Source organism: Bidens hawaiensis, unplaced genomic scaffold (assembly GCF_021521415.1).
Source record: "Bidens hawaiensis isolate Kalapana, Puna unplaced genomic scaffold, B.hawaiensis_p1.1 tig00008656_1, whole genome shotgun sequence".
Classification (NCBI taxonomy): Eukaryota; Viridiplantae; Streptophyta; class Magnoliopsida; order Asterales; family Asteraceae; genus Bidens; species Bidens hawaiensis.
The window spans coordinates 168,376-185,287 of NW_027491626.1; the positions used below are offsets into that span (position 1 = coordinate 168,376).

The window sequence follows — 16,912 nt, forward strand, 5'->3', positions numbered from 1 at the left end:
AAGCTTTTGGTTGTAAGTTGTAAAGCACATCTGTAACCCACCAGAATGTGGACTTTTATAAAATAAGTAAATAACTAAGAAACATAACAACTATCTCAAATTATATAATCCCTTTTAACGTTTTAAGGTGAACATATATTAAAACCAATTTCTTCCATGACATTTATACCAGAAAACAGTAGCAGTACTCAACTACTCATGGTAGAATTATCACACATAACAAAAACCAAACGAGACATGGTGATTTATTCAATCCATATACTCAAAACACGAAACCGCATGTATTTATTCTTCTCAAAGACTCCCAACTTCCAAAACACAAAACCAGGCTTTCACACGAAAACAACCTGATTCAACCTTATACAAGCATATATATGACAAACAAATGACAAAACAACACGAACTCGGAGTGATTCATATTAAGCTTTCCAAGATGACAACGGAGGAGTCTCAGAGTCCAAATAAGTTGAAACACCCGCACCATATCGTGCTCCCTTGACTGCATCGGCAGATGCAATGGATTCAAGTTCAGCCATCTCTTCGGGCATTAGCTTCACAGCTAATGCTCCGATATTTTGTTCAAGATTTTCGATCTTGGTGGTCCCTGGAATGGGGACCACATCGTTTCCCTGGTGGTGGACCCATGCCAATGATAGCTGTGACGGGGTGCACCCCTTCTTTGATGCTAGTTCGTTAACTCGCTCGTATAAGATCTTGTTGTGTTCGAGATTTTCAGCTTGGAACCTTGGTAGGTACTACAAAATGGGTAATATTAGGAAACTTAATTAAGAAACAGGTCAAATGGGTCAAAATCAGATCTCATGAGTTGTCCAAGTAAACTTACTAAATCCATATGATTCACACAAATGAAATTAACATTCTAGTAATATATTTCTTTGTAATCATGTGTAACACTCATTATCTATTAATTATGAAGGCTTTGAACAAAAGGTGTTTCGTTAGGGTTGTTAATTTCAGAAGTGACACGGACACACGATCCGAACCTAACACTAAATTTACGGGTTTGTGTTTCGTATAATCAGGTTCGGGTCGAACCCGCAGCTAAACGCGTCGTGTTCGGATCAAATCGGTGGATTCGTGGGTTGACCTGTTGACCTGTTTAACACATTTATAATTTTTTTTTTGGTTAAAATATAGAAACATAGATATTACATCAACATAGCAGGTAGGTGGGCAACAAGCTGCGCCGCCACCCCTTTCTGAATTGCAAACCCTAACCTGCTAAAGACATACCCCTGCCCATTTGGAGTCGACACATTGCTATGCACAACCCGTTGAACCCTGGTTAGGAAACGGATAGCTTCCGGTGCCAAGGAGCCAAAGGTATCAAAAGCCAGAGGGACAAAAACATGTTGGTTCTCTTCGCAGGCTTTAGCATGTTTCTCCACCTTCTTCGTTTCAGCCCTTTTCATTGCTTGCCCAGCTACAAACCCATTATCCCTCAAACCAGCTAAGGGAGATACCCCTGTGAGGTCAACACAAGCGTGTTTTCCCCCGGCCCAACCAAAGACGAGCAAATCTGTCGGTCGTAGAGTGAAACTCCCTTCCGTGGGGTCTGTAAGGAAGTTAACGGGGGCTTCCTTTTTAGCTGATATCCCAGATCGCATTAAGATGTCCCAAAGAACGTCCCGCACCCAATCATGTCGGTATTTGAACCCAGGCATCTCCTTGCAATGTACCGCATGCTCTCCGAATTTATCCAGGCAAGCCTTACGACAGATCAGACATGTTTCGTCTTCTGGGTACACTGGGACCATCAAACGGTACTTAAGAATGGCCCTATACTCGACCGCAGACATGCTTTGGCCCAAGCCATCAATCGGGATAACGGTCAGAAAATCTTGGGCATGAGGACCTTGTGAGCATTCAATAACCACCTTCTGTCGGGGGGACAGTCCAAAAACTTCTCCCAGGCTCTGAGCGATTTTGCCAAAAAGAGCATTCGCCAAAGTTTTTTGAGGCTTTGGTGGGGCGGTGTCCTTATTAGAGAAACCGCCAATGTCAAAGTCTGGGAGAGCGCCATTTAGGCGTTCCAAGGCCTGCACGTAGTCTGAGTCCAGGTCGACAACTCCGCTATTCCTTAAGATGTGATTCTGTAGCTTCCAAGACTGAGCCCTCGACGCTACAAAAGCGTAAACCCCAACACATGAGCCGAAAGAAGGCCTAAACCCCCCAAGCGCATCGGTAAAGATGCAAATCGCCACTGAAGATCACCAAAGAACGGGCCTCCACATACAACTATGTCTTCGATGGCTTCTCGAAGCCCCTTATCAAAACAGAATACCGCATCATCCATCATATGGGGGTGGCATGTTTATAACCCAAAAAGCAACTTAGCAACCCCCATGCAAGACCTAACCTAGAGGAGTTCGATCTGGGGATCCCTAAGGCAAGGTAAGAGTTTCATAAGATCAACCGCACGAGATGCTCTCCGCCTCGCCAACTCCTTAATAAAGTAGGGATCTCGACTAACAACCCCTCCAAGGAGCTTTACCCCTCTCTCTGGTCTACCAATCCCACTAGGGAAAAGCTCATCTTTGACTTTCACCCCATTACACGATGGCCAAAAAACCTCGGTTTTCTTAATATTAAGTTGCAGCCCCAATGATGGCCCTTCCGAGCTGATAATGTCTAGGGCTTTAGCGACTTCGTTGGCACCACCAATAATAGTCCCATCATCCAAGTACCAAGCATGAAATGGGAGGTTACAGTCATTTTGTACCCGGAGAACAAGAGGATGTAATGCTAAGGCAAAGAGGAGGGGCCCAAGGGGGTCTCCCTGCTGAACCCCAATAGTAGCCCCTATACAATCATCACCAACATACAACCTAGCCGGTTGGGCATAAAGGAACTGGACACATAGATAGATAGACGGGCAATGATGATGAACCTCCCGGAGAAAGGCTGTGCGGTCGACCATATTGAAGGCGTTGGAGAAGTCCACGGTAAGCATAGCTAAAGAACCGTCCGCGTGAAAGGAGTTAAGAAACTGGTTCGCGCTGTGAAGCACCGCCTCTGCCCCATTAGGGGTCCCTACCCCAAACTGAAAGTCCCCTAAATACTGAGTCATTTCCTTCCCAACCATCTTCATAGCCACTTTAGAAACCAACCTACGCCATATAGCCCCCACAGCAATAGGCCGAATTCCATTATCCGGCTTTAATAAAGGGGTAAGGGGGGCCGAAGCAATAAACTCAGCGAGCACCTTGGGGCACAGACCCCCTAGCCATAAGTTGACGACTTCAGTGATAGCTGAGAGCAGACCCATGGAAGTCACTGATCCCTCACCACTAAGAGCGTCCAACAAGTGTTGCGCCCGCATCCCGTCTCTCCCGCATGAGGTCCCTTTAGGAAATGATTGAATACATCGAAGCACACAGTCCCCATCCATAGAGAGAGTAGGCAGGGCGACAGAGCTCGAAGGCAAGGACGGAGGCGGCACCAATGGGTGTTTATCAATGAGGGCTTTCATGGTTGAATCTCCGAGAGGGGCAACCCCACTTGAGCATAATACCTTGACTGCAGCTGTGAAATGACCATCCCTGACTTTCCTGAGACATTGTTTAATATTGAGGCTGTTTTCAGAACCCTCCTCCCCTCCCACCTCTCTTTTAGAAAAAGTGCTTCCCCCCACGTTATCAAAGAGAGAAAGAACCAAGTCAGCAAAACCAGATCCATCTTTCCACACCGCAAGTGCTTGCTGAATGCTACTACATTGCAAAGACTTTCGATTCCCTGACCTGCGTTCCTGCCTAGTGGAAGGTTTCACCACCCTTAAAGTACAACGCAGCAACAATAGTAATTTGACCCAATTCTCAATCGAGCCTGGTGAATCCACTACCTTGCGTAAAGCGCATGCCAAAGTCTGAGCAAACGCCAAACGACAACTTGGGGGGATGCTCTTAACCGTTTGAATGAGAAGGGAGAAAACCCGTTCCAAAAGGGATACATCCCCAACCACTCCTACAGATGGACCTGGGTCCCTATCCACAGACACACGATTAGGTTTCTGGATCCCAACGATGAATTCTCCAACATCTCCAGAATCCACAGAAAAAGAATAGACACCATCAGCATGCTTGCACCCCCTGCTAAGGGCATGCAACGTCATGCACCTCCCACATAACCATTTATCCCCCGCTCGAAGGGCTTCCCCAACATCTATAAAAAGGTCCAAATCCTTGGAGATAGCATCTTTTAAAAGGTTCTTCCGAGTATCCGTTTTGAAATGGGTACTTTGCATATGCTCAAGTAGGCGAAAAAACCTCGAGGACCCAGGTCTACCATCCTTACACTCGTGGAAATACTTAAAGGGGCATGGCCTTAAACCGTAAGTGGAGCTAGGACCAAGCCCTCCTGTATTTACGTTTCGAATTCTTTTTATGGTAGCCATGTACACACGAGAACAGAAAACAAACAAATCACAAAAGAGACCGGACCCCTAAAGACCCCGACTCGAAATGAGTTAGAGCAAGAATCAAAGACCAAACCCCTCACACTCGAAGGATGGGAGTAACTACGGGTTGCTCACCCCCCATCTAGCACCCCACAACAACCGCTAAGGCATAAGAGGAGGGAGGTATAACTCCAAAATAAAGCAAATTGGGTAGAACTCCAACTCAAAATACCCACTTAAGCACCCAAATGCAAGTATACAACCTTTAACTTATCCGAACGTAAGTCGTAATTTCGTCGAACACCTGGCGTGCAACACGTATTAATGAACAGTGGTGGTGTATTAGGGCGGCAAGGTGTGGGAGTGGTTGTCGGCGGTGTTGATGTCAGTGGTGCGATGGGATGGCGGTGGTGACTGTGGAAACGTGGAGGTGCAGTCGGTGCGGTGGGAGAAGGATGACGGCGAGGGTGGAGGTCGGCCAGAGATTGTGAGGTGGGGGTTTGGGATTTCCGGCGGTGAGGAGAGAGAGAGGTGACAGTCGTGTGGTGTTGGTGGACGGGGTGTGTTGGAGGTGGGTTTTGATGGTGGTGCGGCGGAGGTAGTGGGAAGACGGTGGTGCGGTGAGGTGTGGACCGGACGGCAGGTAGGATAATTAAACCATATTCCGATTACAAACCAAATATGGTTTTAGTATTGTAATTCATAGTAATAAAAAGTCTCTCATTTTTTTATTCTATAAACGGTTCGTCTACGTTATCTTTTTATAAAAATTGTATTTTTTTTAAATGTGCTAGGTATTTTATGCCAAAATTTAAACCTAAAAAGGAATTTGATATAAAAATGTATTTAAAGCGTTTATATAAAAATGTATTTCTTTTTGCAAAAATGTAAATTTAAAGTATTCATATATGAAAACAATATAAATAAATAAAAACACTTCCGGGTCAAACATGCGTGTATGGTCAACATGCTAATACGTGTGAAGTGTTTTGGTTTACGTGTCTCACATGATTTTCGGGTTCCCATGTTTAGGTTTGTGTCAGGTTAAACATTTTAACCTACAAACAAGACCTGTTTAGCACCTCTAGACCTATCCATTTCATTAAAAGCATTTTAGAAATGACCATTTTATCCTTATTTTCTAAAACTTTAAAACTTCAAATTTATTTTAACTCCACAACTTATGTTTACCAATCAACAATATTTTTCCGATACATAACATTTATAACTACTATGAGTTTCAACATTTTTATAGGGGTAAAAAAGTCATTTACTGAGCCTCACTTGTTGCCACTAGAGCGATGGTTACTTCATAAGTGTTTAAGCTAAAAATTTAGTCGATTTGAACCTAGAACATATTTTTATTGCAATGAAGAATTTAACCTAAACATTTTGATTTTCTGAACAAGGTCTTAAATACATACCTTACGGAAGTCACCATCCTCTAACTTCTCCAAAATCAGTGGACCGGATGAAAAGAACCCTCGTCCAAGAGGACTATATGCAACAATCCCAATGCCGAGTTCTCTGATACAAAAATGAGAAATTTGGAATTTTGTATTTATTTTTTTCATTATTGATGGCATAAAAATATTGACAAAACAAAGGCTGTGTGGAACCTGCAAGTAGGAATGATATCTTGTTCAACATCTCTTGACCACAAGGACCATTCTAGTTGTATGGCGGTTATTGGGTGCACCGCATGAGCTCTTCTGATAGTCGTTGCTGACGCCTCTGATAATCCAACATATTTAATTTTTCCTTCTTCAACTAGTTTCTTTAATTCACCCATCTTAAAGACAAAAGGAAAAACATTTTAAAACCACTAATATTAAAGGTTTGTTTTGCGTTGTATAACATACGGTTTGGATGCATTTGATGTACAATTTAAGGATATGCATGTTAGAATCAATTTTGTCACAACTACTCCTAAACTGATTGTTTGAATACTAAATAATCAAATAGCCAAATTTGTTGCAACAACGCAACCAGTCCTAAGCCAATTATCTCACTAATCACATTTCACATAACCACAATAAGTTCCATTGTATCCGAACACTAGACACTGAGGGCTGTTCACGAGTCGAGCCAGGGTGGTTTCGAACTCGGGCTCGAAATTAAACGAGGCAACTCAACTAAGGCTCTAACTCGATTTTGAAGTTAAACGATATTAAGATCTAGCCATGATCGAGCCGAGCCTAGGTCGATTTTGACTCAGTTACAAAAATGAGCCAACTCATCTCAGGATGTTCAAATGAAGTTTTTTTAGCTAGTTTTATTGGAGCTTTTATCGAGCAAGCCACGAGCCCGAGCTTCGAGCCTCGAGCTATACATACAAGAAATAGTAATCAAGTTTCAGTATTATCACAATAAAGTCGATGGGTCATACTTTTTCCTGACAAAAACCATTAAAGTCTCAGTATTGTTACATTGTTATGAAACGTTTAAAAATTGTTTTAAATAACCTAAATGAGCTATAAAACTTGGTTACTATACATAGTGACTTTTTTTGTTCATAACACCTCCAAATTCAAGTTAAAATTGAAATCAATAACTAACAAACACTAGTTAAGTACCATATCAGTTCCATTTAGGTAACTAAATATTAATATTTTCAAACAAAATTTACATATATATAGCAATATTGATATGTAGCTTTTCTTTAGTGCGCACCTGTACACCTAACAATTAACTAGAATAGATAAATTATAGAACCAGGTACACATATTCCTTCTTAGTATAATATCTTGCACCAATTTTTCAATGAATGTTCATAACCCTATCTTACTAAACCTTGCTCTCAAATGCCATAAATGGAAAATTGGCACCTTCATTACAGTCATGAGACCACCAGTCACATTTCCAAACACACAATATATAAATACTCAAAAACTGTTAAAACATGATCAGATCATCTAACCGTGATTTCAATCGGCACACGAGTGTCAATCCTGTGCTGATAATACAGATCAATGCAATCCACCTCAAGCCGCTTCAAACTCGCTTCACAAGCAGCCCGAACATACTCCGGATCTCCCCGAACCTCCCGCACACCATCATACTTAATCCCAAACTTTGTCGCTAATTCCACCTTCTCCCTAACTTCCCCCTTCAAAGCCTGCAATCATAACCTAATTAAACCCCTAAGTTCTCCAAACACACAATTGCAACGATAACTGAATAACCGGTTTAAGGATGACCGTTAAACCCCGAAACCGATGAGAATAACTGAAACCCGACACAATTGGGACGCGTAAAACTCGTCCCATTAGGGTTTGGAATTAGTTTTGAAATTTTTCAAAGGTTTGGGATTTCTAAAATTCCTTATTAGCCTATTCACCCGATTATATACCCGACATAACCTTTGTATATATATAAATATATAAAGTTGTTTATGAAAATTATTTAAGACAATTTATGGTAATCATTGTTCATTTGTTTGTAACTGATTAGCGGGGGCGTCTCTAAAAATTTAAACTTAGCGGGCGAACCGAAGTGAAATGAAAAGACCCGTAAACTTTAATGAGGTGCGAAATACATAAGTTAAATTTAGTTTGAGTCAGTAGCTTAAATGGATATGTATAAAAAAAAGTACCTATTTTATAAAAAAAGAAATTAAAAAATATATACACAAAAAAGTTTTGGCCCAACCAGACGGGTTTGAGATGAGTTTTACTAACAGGGAATGAGTTTGGGAATGCATAAACCCGACCCATACAAATACAATTACTGACCTTGCCGAGAAGGATTTCGTTGGTTTTGGGACCGTAGATGTCGGAAGTGTCAAGGAATGTGACGCCGAGGTTAATGGCGTGGTGGATGAGGTTGATCATGTCGGGTTCGGGCTTGGGTGCTCCGTTGAAAGCGGACATGCCCATACAGCCTAGGCCTTGGGCGGATACTTCTAGGCCCTGTGAACCGAGTTTGATCCGTGGAACTGTGGTCATGTTTGTTTGTTGCAGAGCTCGAATGAGTGAATAGCTGGGTTTAATCTGGAAATTGGTTTTGTTTGGGAGTTGGTATGTCGTGGTGATTTAAAGTGAGTGTGAAGTAGGTAGGGGAAGGAAGGTGGAGTTGATTGCAGGTCAACGGAGCATGACAGCAGGGTGACGTATGCGCCTACGTTATTACATTGTTTGGGTAGGTTGTGTACAAAATAGATTTCTTGAGTCTGCCCAAAGAGAGAATAAATTTCACCCGGGAAAGGGTGTTTCAATCATGTATCGGTACCCGGATCGTTTCGGTTTATTTGTTACCCGTATCGTACTGTGCCAAGTTTAGTGGAGAATTAAAAAAATACTAAGTGGTACTAAAACGGGCATCGTATCGAAAGTACATATACCCGTACTTGTACCCATACCATAAAATTCAGCACGATACTCGGTACCCAGTTTTACTATTTTCGGTACGGATACGACGAGTATGGTAATGTTCTCATCCTTGCTCTTAACTAGTCTAAAACCATTTTTCATTTAATAAAAATAATTTCAATGATATGAACGATTGGTTAAGGGCCCATTTGCAAAAAATAATACGACTACCACCCATCGGGTTCTACTAATCAAAATTAGCTACCTCAAAGCCCCAAAGGGGTACCCCAATAGGTGGAGGTATTGTTTGGATTAAACACACAAACTAACTAAACACAAATACGAAAGCAATAAACGAACATCAGAATTTAACGTGGTTCGGTTTAAACTGAACAACATCCACTGGAACTAGATATTCTTTATTGAGTGACAAATAGCTACAAGTACATAGTGTGGTTTATATAGAGACGAAAGTAGGGTCTATAACTTATTAAACAAGATATCTAAACTGGGCCGGGCTTGGGCCTGGCCGCCCGCACCCGTCTCCTCTTTGACTTCATATAATAAACCGGGCCTACACCAAAAGGCCTACGAAACCCAACAATCTCCTACTCGGAAGCCTTGAGTACTCTCTTCTACACTCCCGATCGTACTTCTGTAATCTAAACATCAAACTTCTAATTGTCACCGCCTTCTCATCAGTTAACTTGAAGGCACGTTGAAGCTCGCCGGAGCTCAAACATTTCACTCACGGCTAAACTTGTCCCTGACTCGTTCTCTGTCCCTACCGGCTCCCACTGTAACGAACTACCAGATCCTGAGATAACTCGAGAACAAACATTCTCTATATTCAACAAGTAATCCACTGGATAGACTTTTACAGCTAGAATACTGGTTTTCTTAATCATTGTCGACCTGGAACTGTAACTGAAACACGACATGTGCTCCCACTGCCATGATGTCCCCCAATTGATTTAACCTTCCTAGCTCGTTTATCTTGAATCTTCACTTTGGCTCTGGGTTTGTTACTTGCAAAACGAACCTTCTTCTGCTGACGAGATTCTGTGAACCGTAATTTGTCTTTCGCCAAAACTGGATCTACTCCTTTCGGTGACATATCGACCATATACAATGAACCCATTTTCTTGCCACGAGCAAGCACGAGATTCTCTTTGACTACCTTCCATTGCCCATTCCTGAACTTAACATCGTAACTCTGGTCTTTCAACTGCCCGACTGAAATCAAACGTTTCTTCAAAATTGGAATAACCTCACGTCTTTCAAATTCTAAGGCGTACCGGCTGAAGTTATTAAATCAACATCTCCCACACTGACCCTGTCATATGTGTCGTCTTCTGTAACGTTCACCTCTTTCTTACCATTTGGACACTGATTCCTGAAATGTCCCGTCTCTTTATAACCCCAACATTCTATATCTTTACGAGTCTTAGACTGACTCCTCTTCCTGCTCCTACTGCTTGGTTGTTTTCCCCTACCTCTGCATTTTGTGACTAACATATTTCTCGATGATTCACCTGAACTTCTACGCCTTGAATCTTCTCCAAGAATCAAATCCTGAATCCCATCAAAAGTAATTTTTGTAGAGGAACTACAAACTACAGTCACTGTTTGCAACCAACTATCGGGCAAAGAGGATAATCACAATAGGCCTTTAACTTCATCATCAAACTTTTGTATCGAAACATTTTCGCCATTTGCCATGGCAATGACTAAACGAAAACATGGATAAAAAAACAGAGACAAACACAACAATGGCATGGGCCTAAATTTAACGACTGTTCTACTGAACTCTGTTAAATAATCAACCTAAATAAATGCAATAGAATAATGAATTGTAAATCAAAAACTGAAACTTTAATTACTGAAATGATAAAACCTGACAAACGCTTTTGGCAAGCTGGTTCCTGATTTCTTTAATGCTTCTTCTGATTTGATGATTCTTATTCACAAAAATATGATCTTAATATAACTTTCTTGCTCGTTCATTCAACCAAAACTAAATAAAACATGCATATTCAACCAAAACTAAATAAAACATGCATCCAACCATAAAAACTAATAATAAAAATTCCAAGGATTTTGGACCAAAAAATGGGCTACTGCCATTTTATTCTGCCCAGTAAGGTCAAACTCCTTTGTCTTCTTCCTTGGAATTCTAAACGGAAAGGAAAAGAAAATCCTTTTTCCTTTTATTCTTCAATGGAGCACAAATGCTATTTATTTTTAAGTTTTTAACTGATGAACAGGAGATGCAAAATGGATCTGTAGCTTAATTGCTTTCGACAAATAAATAGGACCTGAACACACCGATCGTCAACGTCTAAGGACAAAACCTTATATGGTGATAAGATTTTCTTACTTGCAGAGGACCAAGCAGTGGATTAGCGGTGGTGCGAAAGCAAAACTGTAATCGACGACGATGGTAAGCGGCAACAACAACAAACTGTTGTGGTGGCGAGAAATTTCTTTCGGCGGCGAAACCCTAGCTCCGATATATGAGCAGCGACAATGAACCGGACTAGTTCAAACGTGTTTTTCGTGTGGTCCAAACCTAAGCTCTAGATACCATTTGTTATGACTAAACACACACACGGACTGGACACAAACACGAAAACAATAAATGAACACGGGGATTTAACGTTGTTTGGTCTAAACTGACATGCGTCCACTGGTGACAAGTAGATATTCTTTATTGAGTGACAAGTAATTACAAGTACATAGTGTGGTTTATATAGAGTCTGAACTAGGATTTACAACTTATTAAATAAGATATCTTAATTGGGTTGGGCTTGGGCCAGGCCGCTAGCACCCGTCTCCTCTTTGGCTTCATATAATAAGTTGGGCCTACACCAAAAGGCTTGCGAAACCCAACACCTCCCCCTATCATTGTTTATCAACCAGAGGCGCATCTCTTTGGGGGCCCGGGTGGCCCCGTTAATTGCCGTTTTTTCTGTTAGTAGGTTAACTTTCGTGTTTTTTTCCAAAAATTTTATAGGTATTAAGGGTGGTCACCCCGATGTATTTTTCCAAAAAGCTATCGTTCACCACTTATTTTTTTAAATGTAATACCCCATCGTTTGATTTTTTTTTTCTAAAACCTCGTAGTTTTTATGAATAAAAGTTATAAAATAGTAATTGAATAGTAAAAAGCTTTGTTTTATAAATTGAAAAATGAGGGGGCTATTTGTAAAAATAAAATCTGTTTAAACAACAAGATAAAAACAAAAAGAACAAGGATTAATTAGGGTTTGGATTTTGGAAACTAATAAGCCTCTGTTACCTCACCCAGTCACTTGCGCCCCTATTCGGCTGTTCCTACCGGAGACCACCACAGGCCACAACCACTTCCATCCCTCGTGCACCGCCTACCGCCCTTTGCTCATCCCTATCAGCTAGGTAATAGTTCATTTCTGTGTTGTTAAACATTGAACTGCATTTATATTTATTAATGTTCAAGGATTATAAAATTAGGGTTTGTAATTGTGGAATTGGGGATTCGGGGAAATTGATCAACTAAGCTTGTAATTGGTATTGTATGGTGAAATTTTACTTTAACTTGCCCTATTGAATTTTCTTAATTTGGTAAATCATGAAAAAGCAAGATACTATTTATTCTTTATTTTTAAAGGAAAGTTATTATAGAAAAGTATTAAAAGTGTTTTTTCAATTAAAAACTCAGGAACACAAATATTTATCACTAAATCCTTTTTTGTTCTTCAATAAATGAGACTTGGAAACACAGTCAATAGGCCTACTTTGTCCTATTTATGTAGAAGATGTTGCGTTCCTTTGGGACCGGTAGACTTTGAATGCCTTGAATTTGTTGAGGTGTTTCTTTTTGAAATTAAACTTTGCAAAATGTAGCTTATATTGTCGGAAACTAAAGTTCGTATTCTGTTACTTCGAACACAAACACAATACATATTCAATCACCATAACGAAGATGAAACTAACAGATGAAGACAACTACAACACCGATAAACCGACTACCACTACGTGAAAATTAACCTTTGGTCACACGAAAAAAGTGTGATCGTAGGCCTTTAGCCACACACTTTGGTTCAGGTCGTATGTGACCAAAGTTCGTGACACAGTGGGTAAGATATGGCCACACACAGTTTTTAGTGGCCTTACGTGGTTATAAGTGTAGCTAAAGGGTACAGGCATTAGTTGCTGGCCATCAAGAAGCCACTTCAATATGTGTGGCTAAACGGTAGAAAATAGCCACATGACTATATACTATGAGTGACCATTGCACGTATAGAGCCACATGAATTCATGTTTCAGCCATATGAATTTTATAATAATGTGGCCAATAGGGTTGCGTTAAGCGTGCATTGTGACCTATACCGTGTGGATATAGCAAAGCAATGGCCACTTAAATTTAATAATAGTGTGGCTAATTATATCATATAGACACTGGATATTACATTAAAGTGGCTAACAATGTTTACTTTCCCCTCAAACACTCCTTTGTAGATTATAGTGTTGCTATTGTCTTACCGTTTGTCACACATAATGTTTTTCATAATTTAAAGTGTGACTATTGTCAAACTTTTCGTCACACATAGTGAGGTATTGTGTGACCAATCATATCATATAGACACTGGAGGTTATTGTCAATGTTTATAAAAATGTGAACTTTCCAGTCAAACACTCTTTTGTAGTTCGTGGTGTGGCCATTGTCTTACCGTTTGTCACACATAATGCTTTTCCTAATTTAAAGTGTGGCTATTGTCAAACTTTTCGTCACATATAGTGATGTATTTTGTGGCCAATCATATCATATAGACACTAGAGGTTATTGTCAATGTGGCTAAAAATGTGAACTTGCCACTCAAACACTCTTTTGTAATTTGTGGTGTGGCCATTGTCTTACCGTTTGTCACACATAATTCTTTTGTAATATAAAGTGTGGCTATTATCATACTTTTGGTCACACATAGTGATTTTTCCATAAGTTTAACAAACCCAATAACAAAAATTCAAAACAAGTTTACATTAACAAACCTTCACTAATAAGTTATAAATTCAAAATATTTTAAACTACTACTAATTACTGCCGATCTCAAACTTTCTCATAAACTCATCAAATTGTTTTTGCATCCTTTCTTCATTTTCCTTAAGTTCTTTTTCCATTTATTCCATTCGTTGCACTCGTTCTTCCAACTCGTTTCTTGACTTCCATTCATCTTTTTCCATATCGGTTCTAACATTTTGAACCTAAAATTGTTAAAATATTTGCATCATAACTAGTAAAGGGTTAATGTGAGGCGAAACCTCAAAGCACGACGACTATCACACACAATCACATTAGACATAATGTATACACAAACAAAAACTTGAATCGACGACTCGTTGGTGATAATAATCAATGTAAACTGTACTAAAAAGTCCTAACATGTATTCACACATCGTATCATGGCAAATCAACCAAACATTCATCATACAACTTAACTTATGATCACTTAGTTCACGAGATATATTATAGCACGTACAAACTGATTTTATTCACTAAGAAAAGATTAAGTATAAATTCTAAAAATTTTACCACACTAGAATATATGAATTAGGTTTCTCAAAAAAGTTTTATTATATTTTTCTCATACATAAAAAACTCACATTAATTCAACCATTACAGATATATACCAACAGTTTAGCATATTACATAACAAAAACTTGTTTAATGGTTCTATCTACTCATTAATCTAAATTGTGCAAGACCAATTGGGTTGTCTTCAAAACTCATAATACTAACTTTCAGAACTGAAAACAACCCGTTTGGTTTTGTCATTAGGGAGTTATGGTGTCGGAAAGACAGGCCAAAATATAACCCACCGAATCAGCTTTGACCAGTGTTTTTGTAAAATCATAAAAACTTTTCAAAACGCGTCCAAAAATTACAAACTTTACATTTCTGGAAACTAGACTCATAGTGCTATATCCTAGAATAAAAAATCATTCAGTAATCATCATTTAACATCAAATTACATACCAATAAATAAACAAAAACAAATCTTTCAGCAAACTGTTGTCATCAAACAAGTGAAATACATACATTTTTAGTGATAAAAGAAGATGTACTAAGGTTCAATTACAAGAAATAACACTTAAAATTTAAAATTCCCAAACTTGGTTCTTAAGGGTCTTCACACTCAACACAAATCCGGTAGAAATCGAGATAGAATTGATGAAAACCGACACCACACGTGAATTCCTCTCGCAAAAATAATTAGATTCGAGTTTGGAATCAAAGGATTTGGTTAAGAATTGAGTGAATTAGAAAGTTAATGATTGAGGATTATGGTGGGTGTAAAGAGATGATGATGAAGAAGAAGAAGAAGAAGAAGGAATGAAGAGAAAGAAATAAAGGTAGGTTAAATATGTGGTCAAATTAGATTTAAGAAATTGGAGGGTAATTCAAAATTTTTTGAAGAAAAGAGTGAGGTGAATTTAATTTGAAATTTTGAGGGAAGTGAAATTAATATGAAATGAATAGAATTAAATTTTTTTATTTTTAATAATTAAAATAAAGAGTTGTTAGTGTAAATATATATATATGTCTATATATATATATAACAACTAATTAAATCTTAAATAATATAAGAAATTGTATTTTAAATATAAAACCATATAAAATAAATACAAGTGATATTTATAGTTGCTCTAAAAGAGTTGTATAAGAGTGTAGTAATTAGTGTTAACGCCCAATAAACCATACTTTCATTAGTGGGTCATACTAGTTCTTGATCGGTGTTAGTGTCTCATTATAGCATGTATCATGTCACAGTTGCTCTAAAAGAGTTGTATATGAGTATCATTAGTCATGGTTAGGTGTTAACGCCTGAAACACACCATACTTTCGTCAATAGGCCTTATTTGGCCTTAATTTGTGTCAATGGCCCAACATGTTATACATTCATCAATGGGCCTTGATTGGTATTAGTGGTCATTATAGCATCTATCATGTCCCCGTTGCTACAAGAGGGTTGTATATGAGTGTAGTGAGCCATAGGCATGTATCAACGCTCGATAACATGTCATACTTTTATTAATGGGCCATATTGGGCCTTGATTGTTGTTAATGGCCAATATCATCTCTAATATGTCATAGTAACGTTAACAGGTTGTATAGGAGTGTAGTGAGTCATAGTTGGTCATCATACTTTACATTAATGGGCCATCTTGGGCCTTGATTGTTGTTAGTGACCCATTGTAGTCTCTATCATATCGTAGTTCCTCTAAAAGGGTTGAATATGAGTTTAGTGAGTCATAGTTTGGTTACGCCCAATAATATGCCATACTTTCATCAATTGTTTTTAATGGCCTTATTGGACCTTGATTGGTATTAGTGGCTCATTGTATCACCTTTCATGTCATAGTCGCTACAAGGAGGTTGTATATGAGTGTAGTGAGCCATAGTCATGTGTCAACGCCCAATAACATGTTATACTTTTATTAATGGAACATATTGGGCCTTGATTTTTGTTAATGGCCCAATATATCTATATCATGTTATAGTTAATTTAACAGGTTGTATAGGAGTGTAGTGACTCATAGTTGGTGTTAACGCCTAGTAGCATGTCATACTTTGCATTAATGAGCCGTCTTGGGCCTTGATTGTTGTTAGTGACCCATTGTAGTCTTTATTATATCATAGTTGCTCTAAAAGGGTTGAATATGAGTTTAGTGAGTCATAGTTTGGTTAACGCCCAATAATATGTCATACTTTCATCAATGGGCCTTATTGGACCTCTGGTGTTTGTGGCCCATTATAGCCTTTATCATATCATAGTTGCTCTAAGAAGGTTGTATAGGAATGTCATTATCATAGTTAGATGTTAATGGCCGATAACATGTGATACTTTCATCAGTAGGTCTTATTGGGCCTTGTTGGTGTTAGTGGCCCATTAAAGCTTTTTTCATGTCATAGTCGCTCTAATGGGCCATATTAGGGCTTGAAATCTCTTAGTGGCCTATTATGGCATGTTATATGTAACATTAGATATCTTGGTCTCTATGACGTTCTCTCAATTGGTATTAGATCAGGAGCTGCTCCCGATGCATCAATAAGGTAAATCTGAGTTTTCGTGTTTTTCGTGTTCTTCGGGTTTTGGTCAGATCTGGAGTAATTTAGTGTGTTATTGGTGGATTTGTTGGTGAA

At 39.0% G+C, this 16,912-nt stretch overlaps 1 protein-coding gene across 1 annotated transcript; it reads right to left on the reverse strand.

The window, feature by feature from the left end:
• Positions 1–255: 255 nt before the first annotated feature.
• Positions 256–8,373, reverse strand: LOC143529760 (putative aldo-keto reductase 4). The gene is made up of 5 exons (XM_077025479.1): positions 8,152–8,373; positions 7,338–7,535; positions 6,037–6,209; positions 5,842–5,944; positions 256–755 (listed from the first exon to the last, which is right to left on the reverse strand). Exons 1-5 carry the CDS (start codon positions 8,362–8,364, stop codon positions 420–422), a joined length of 1,023 nt encoding a protein of 340 aa, XP_076881594.1. The 5' UTR covers positions 8,365–8,373; the 3' UTR covers positions 256–419.
• Between the last annotated feature and the right edge of the window lie 8,539 nt (positions 8,374–16,912).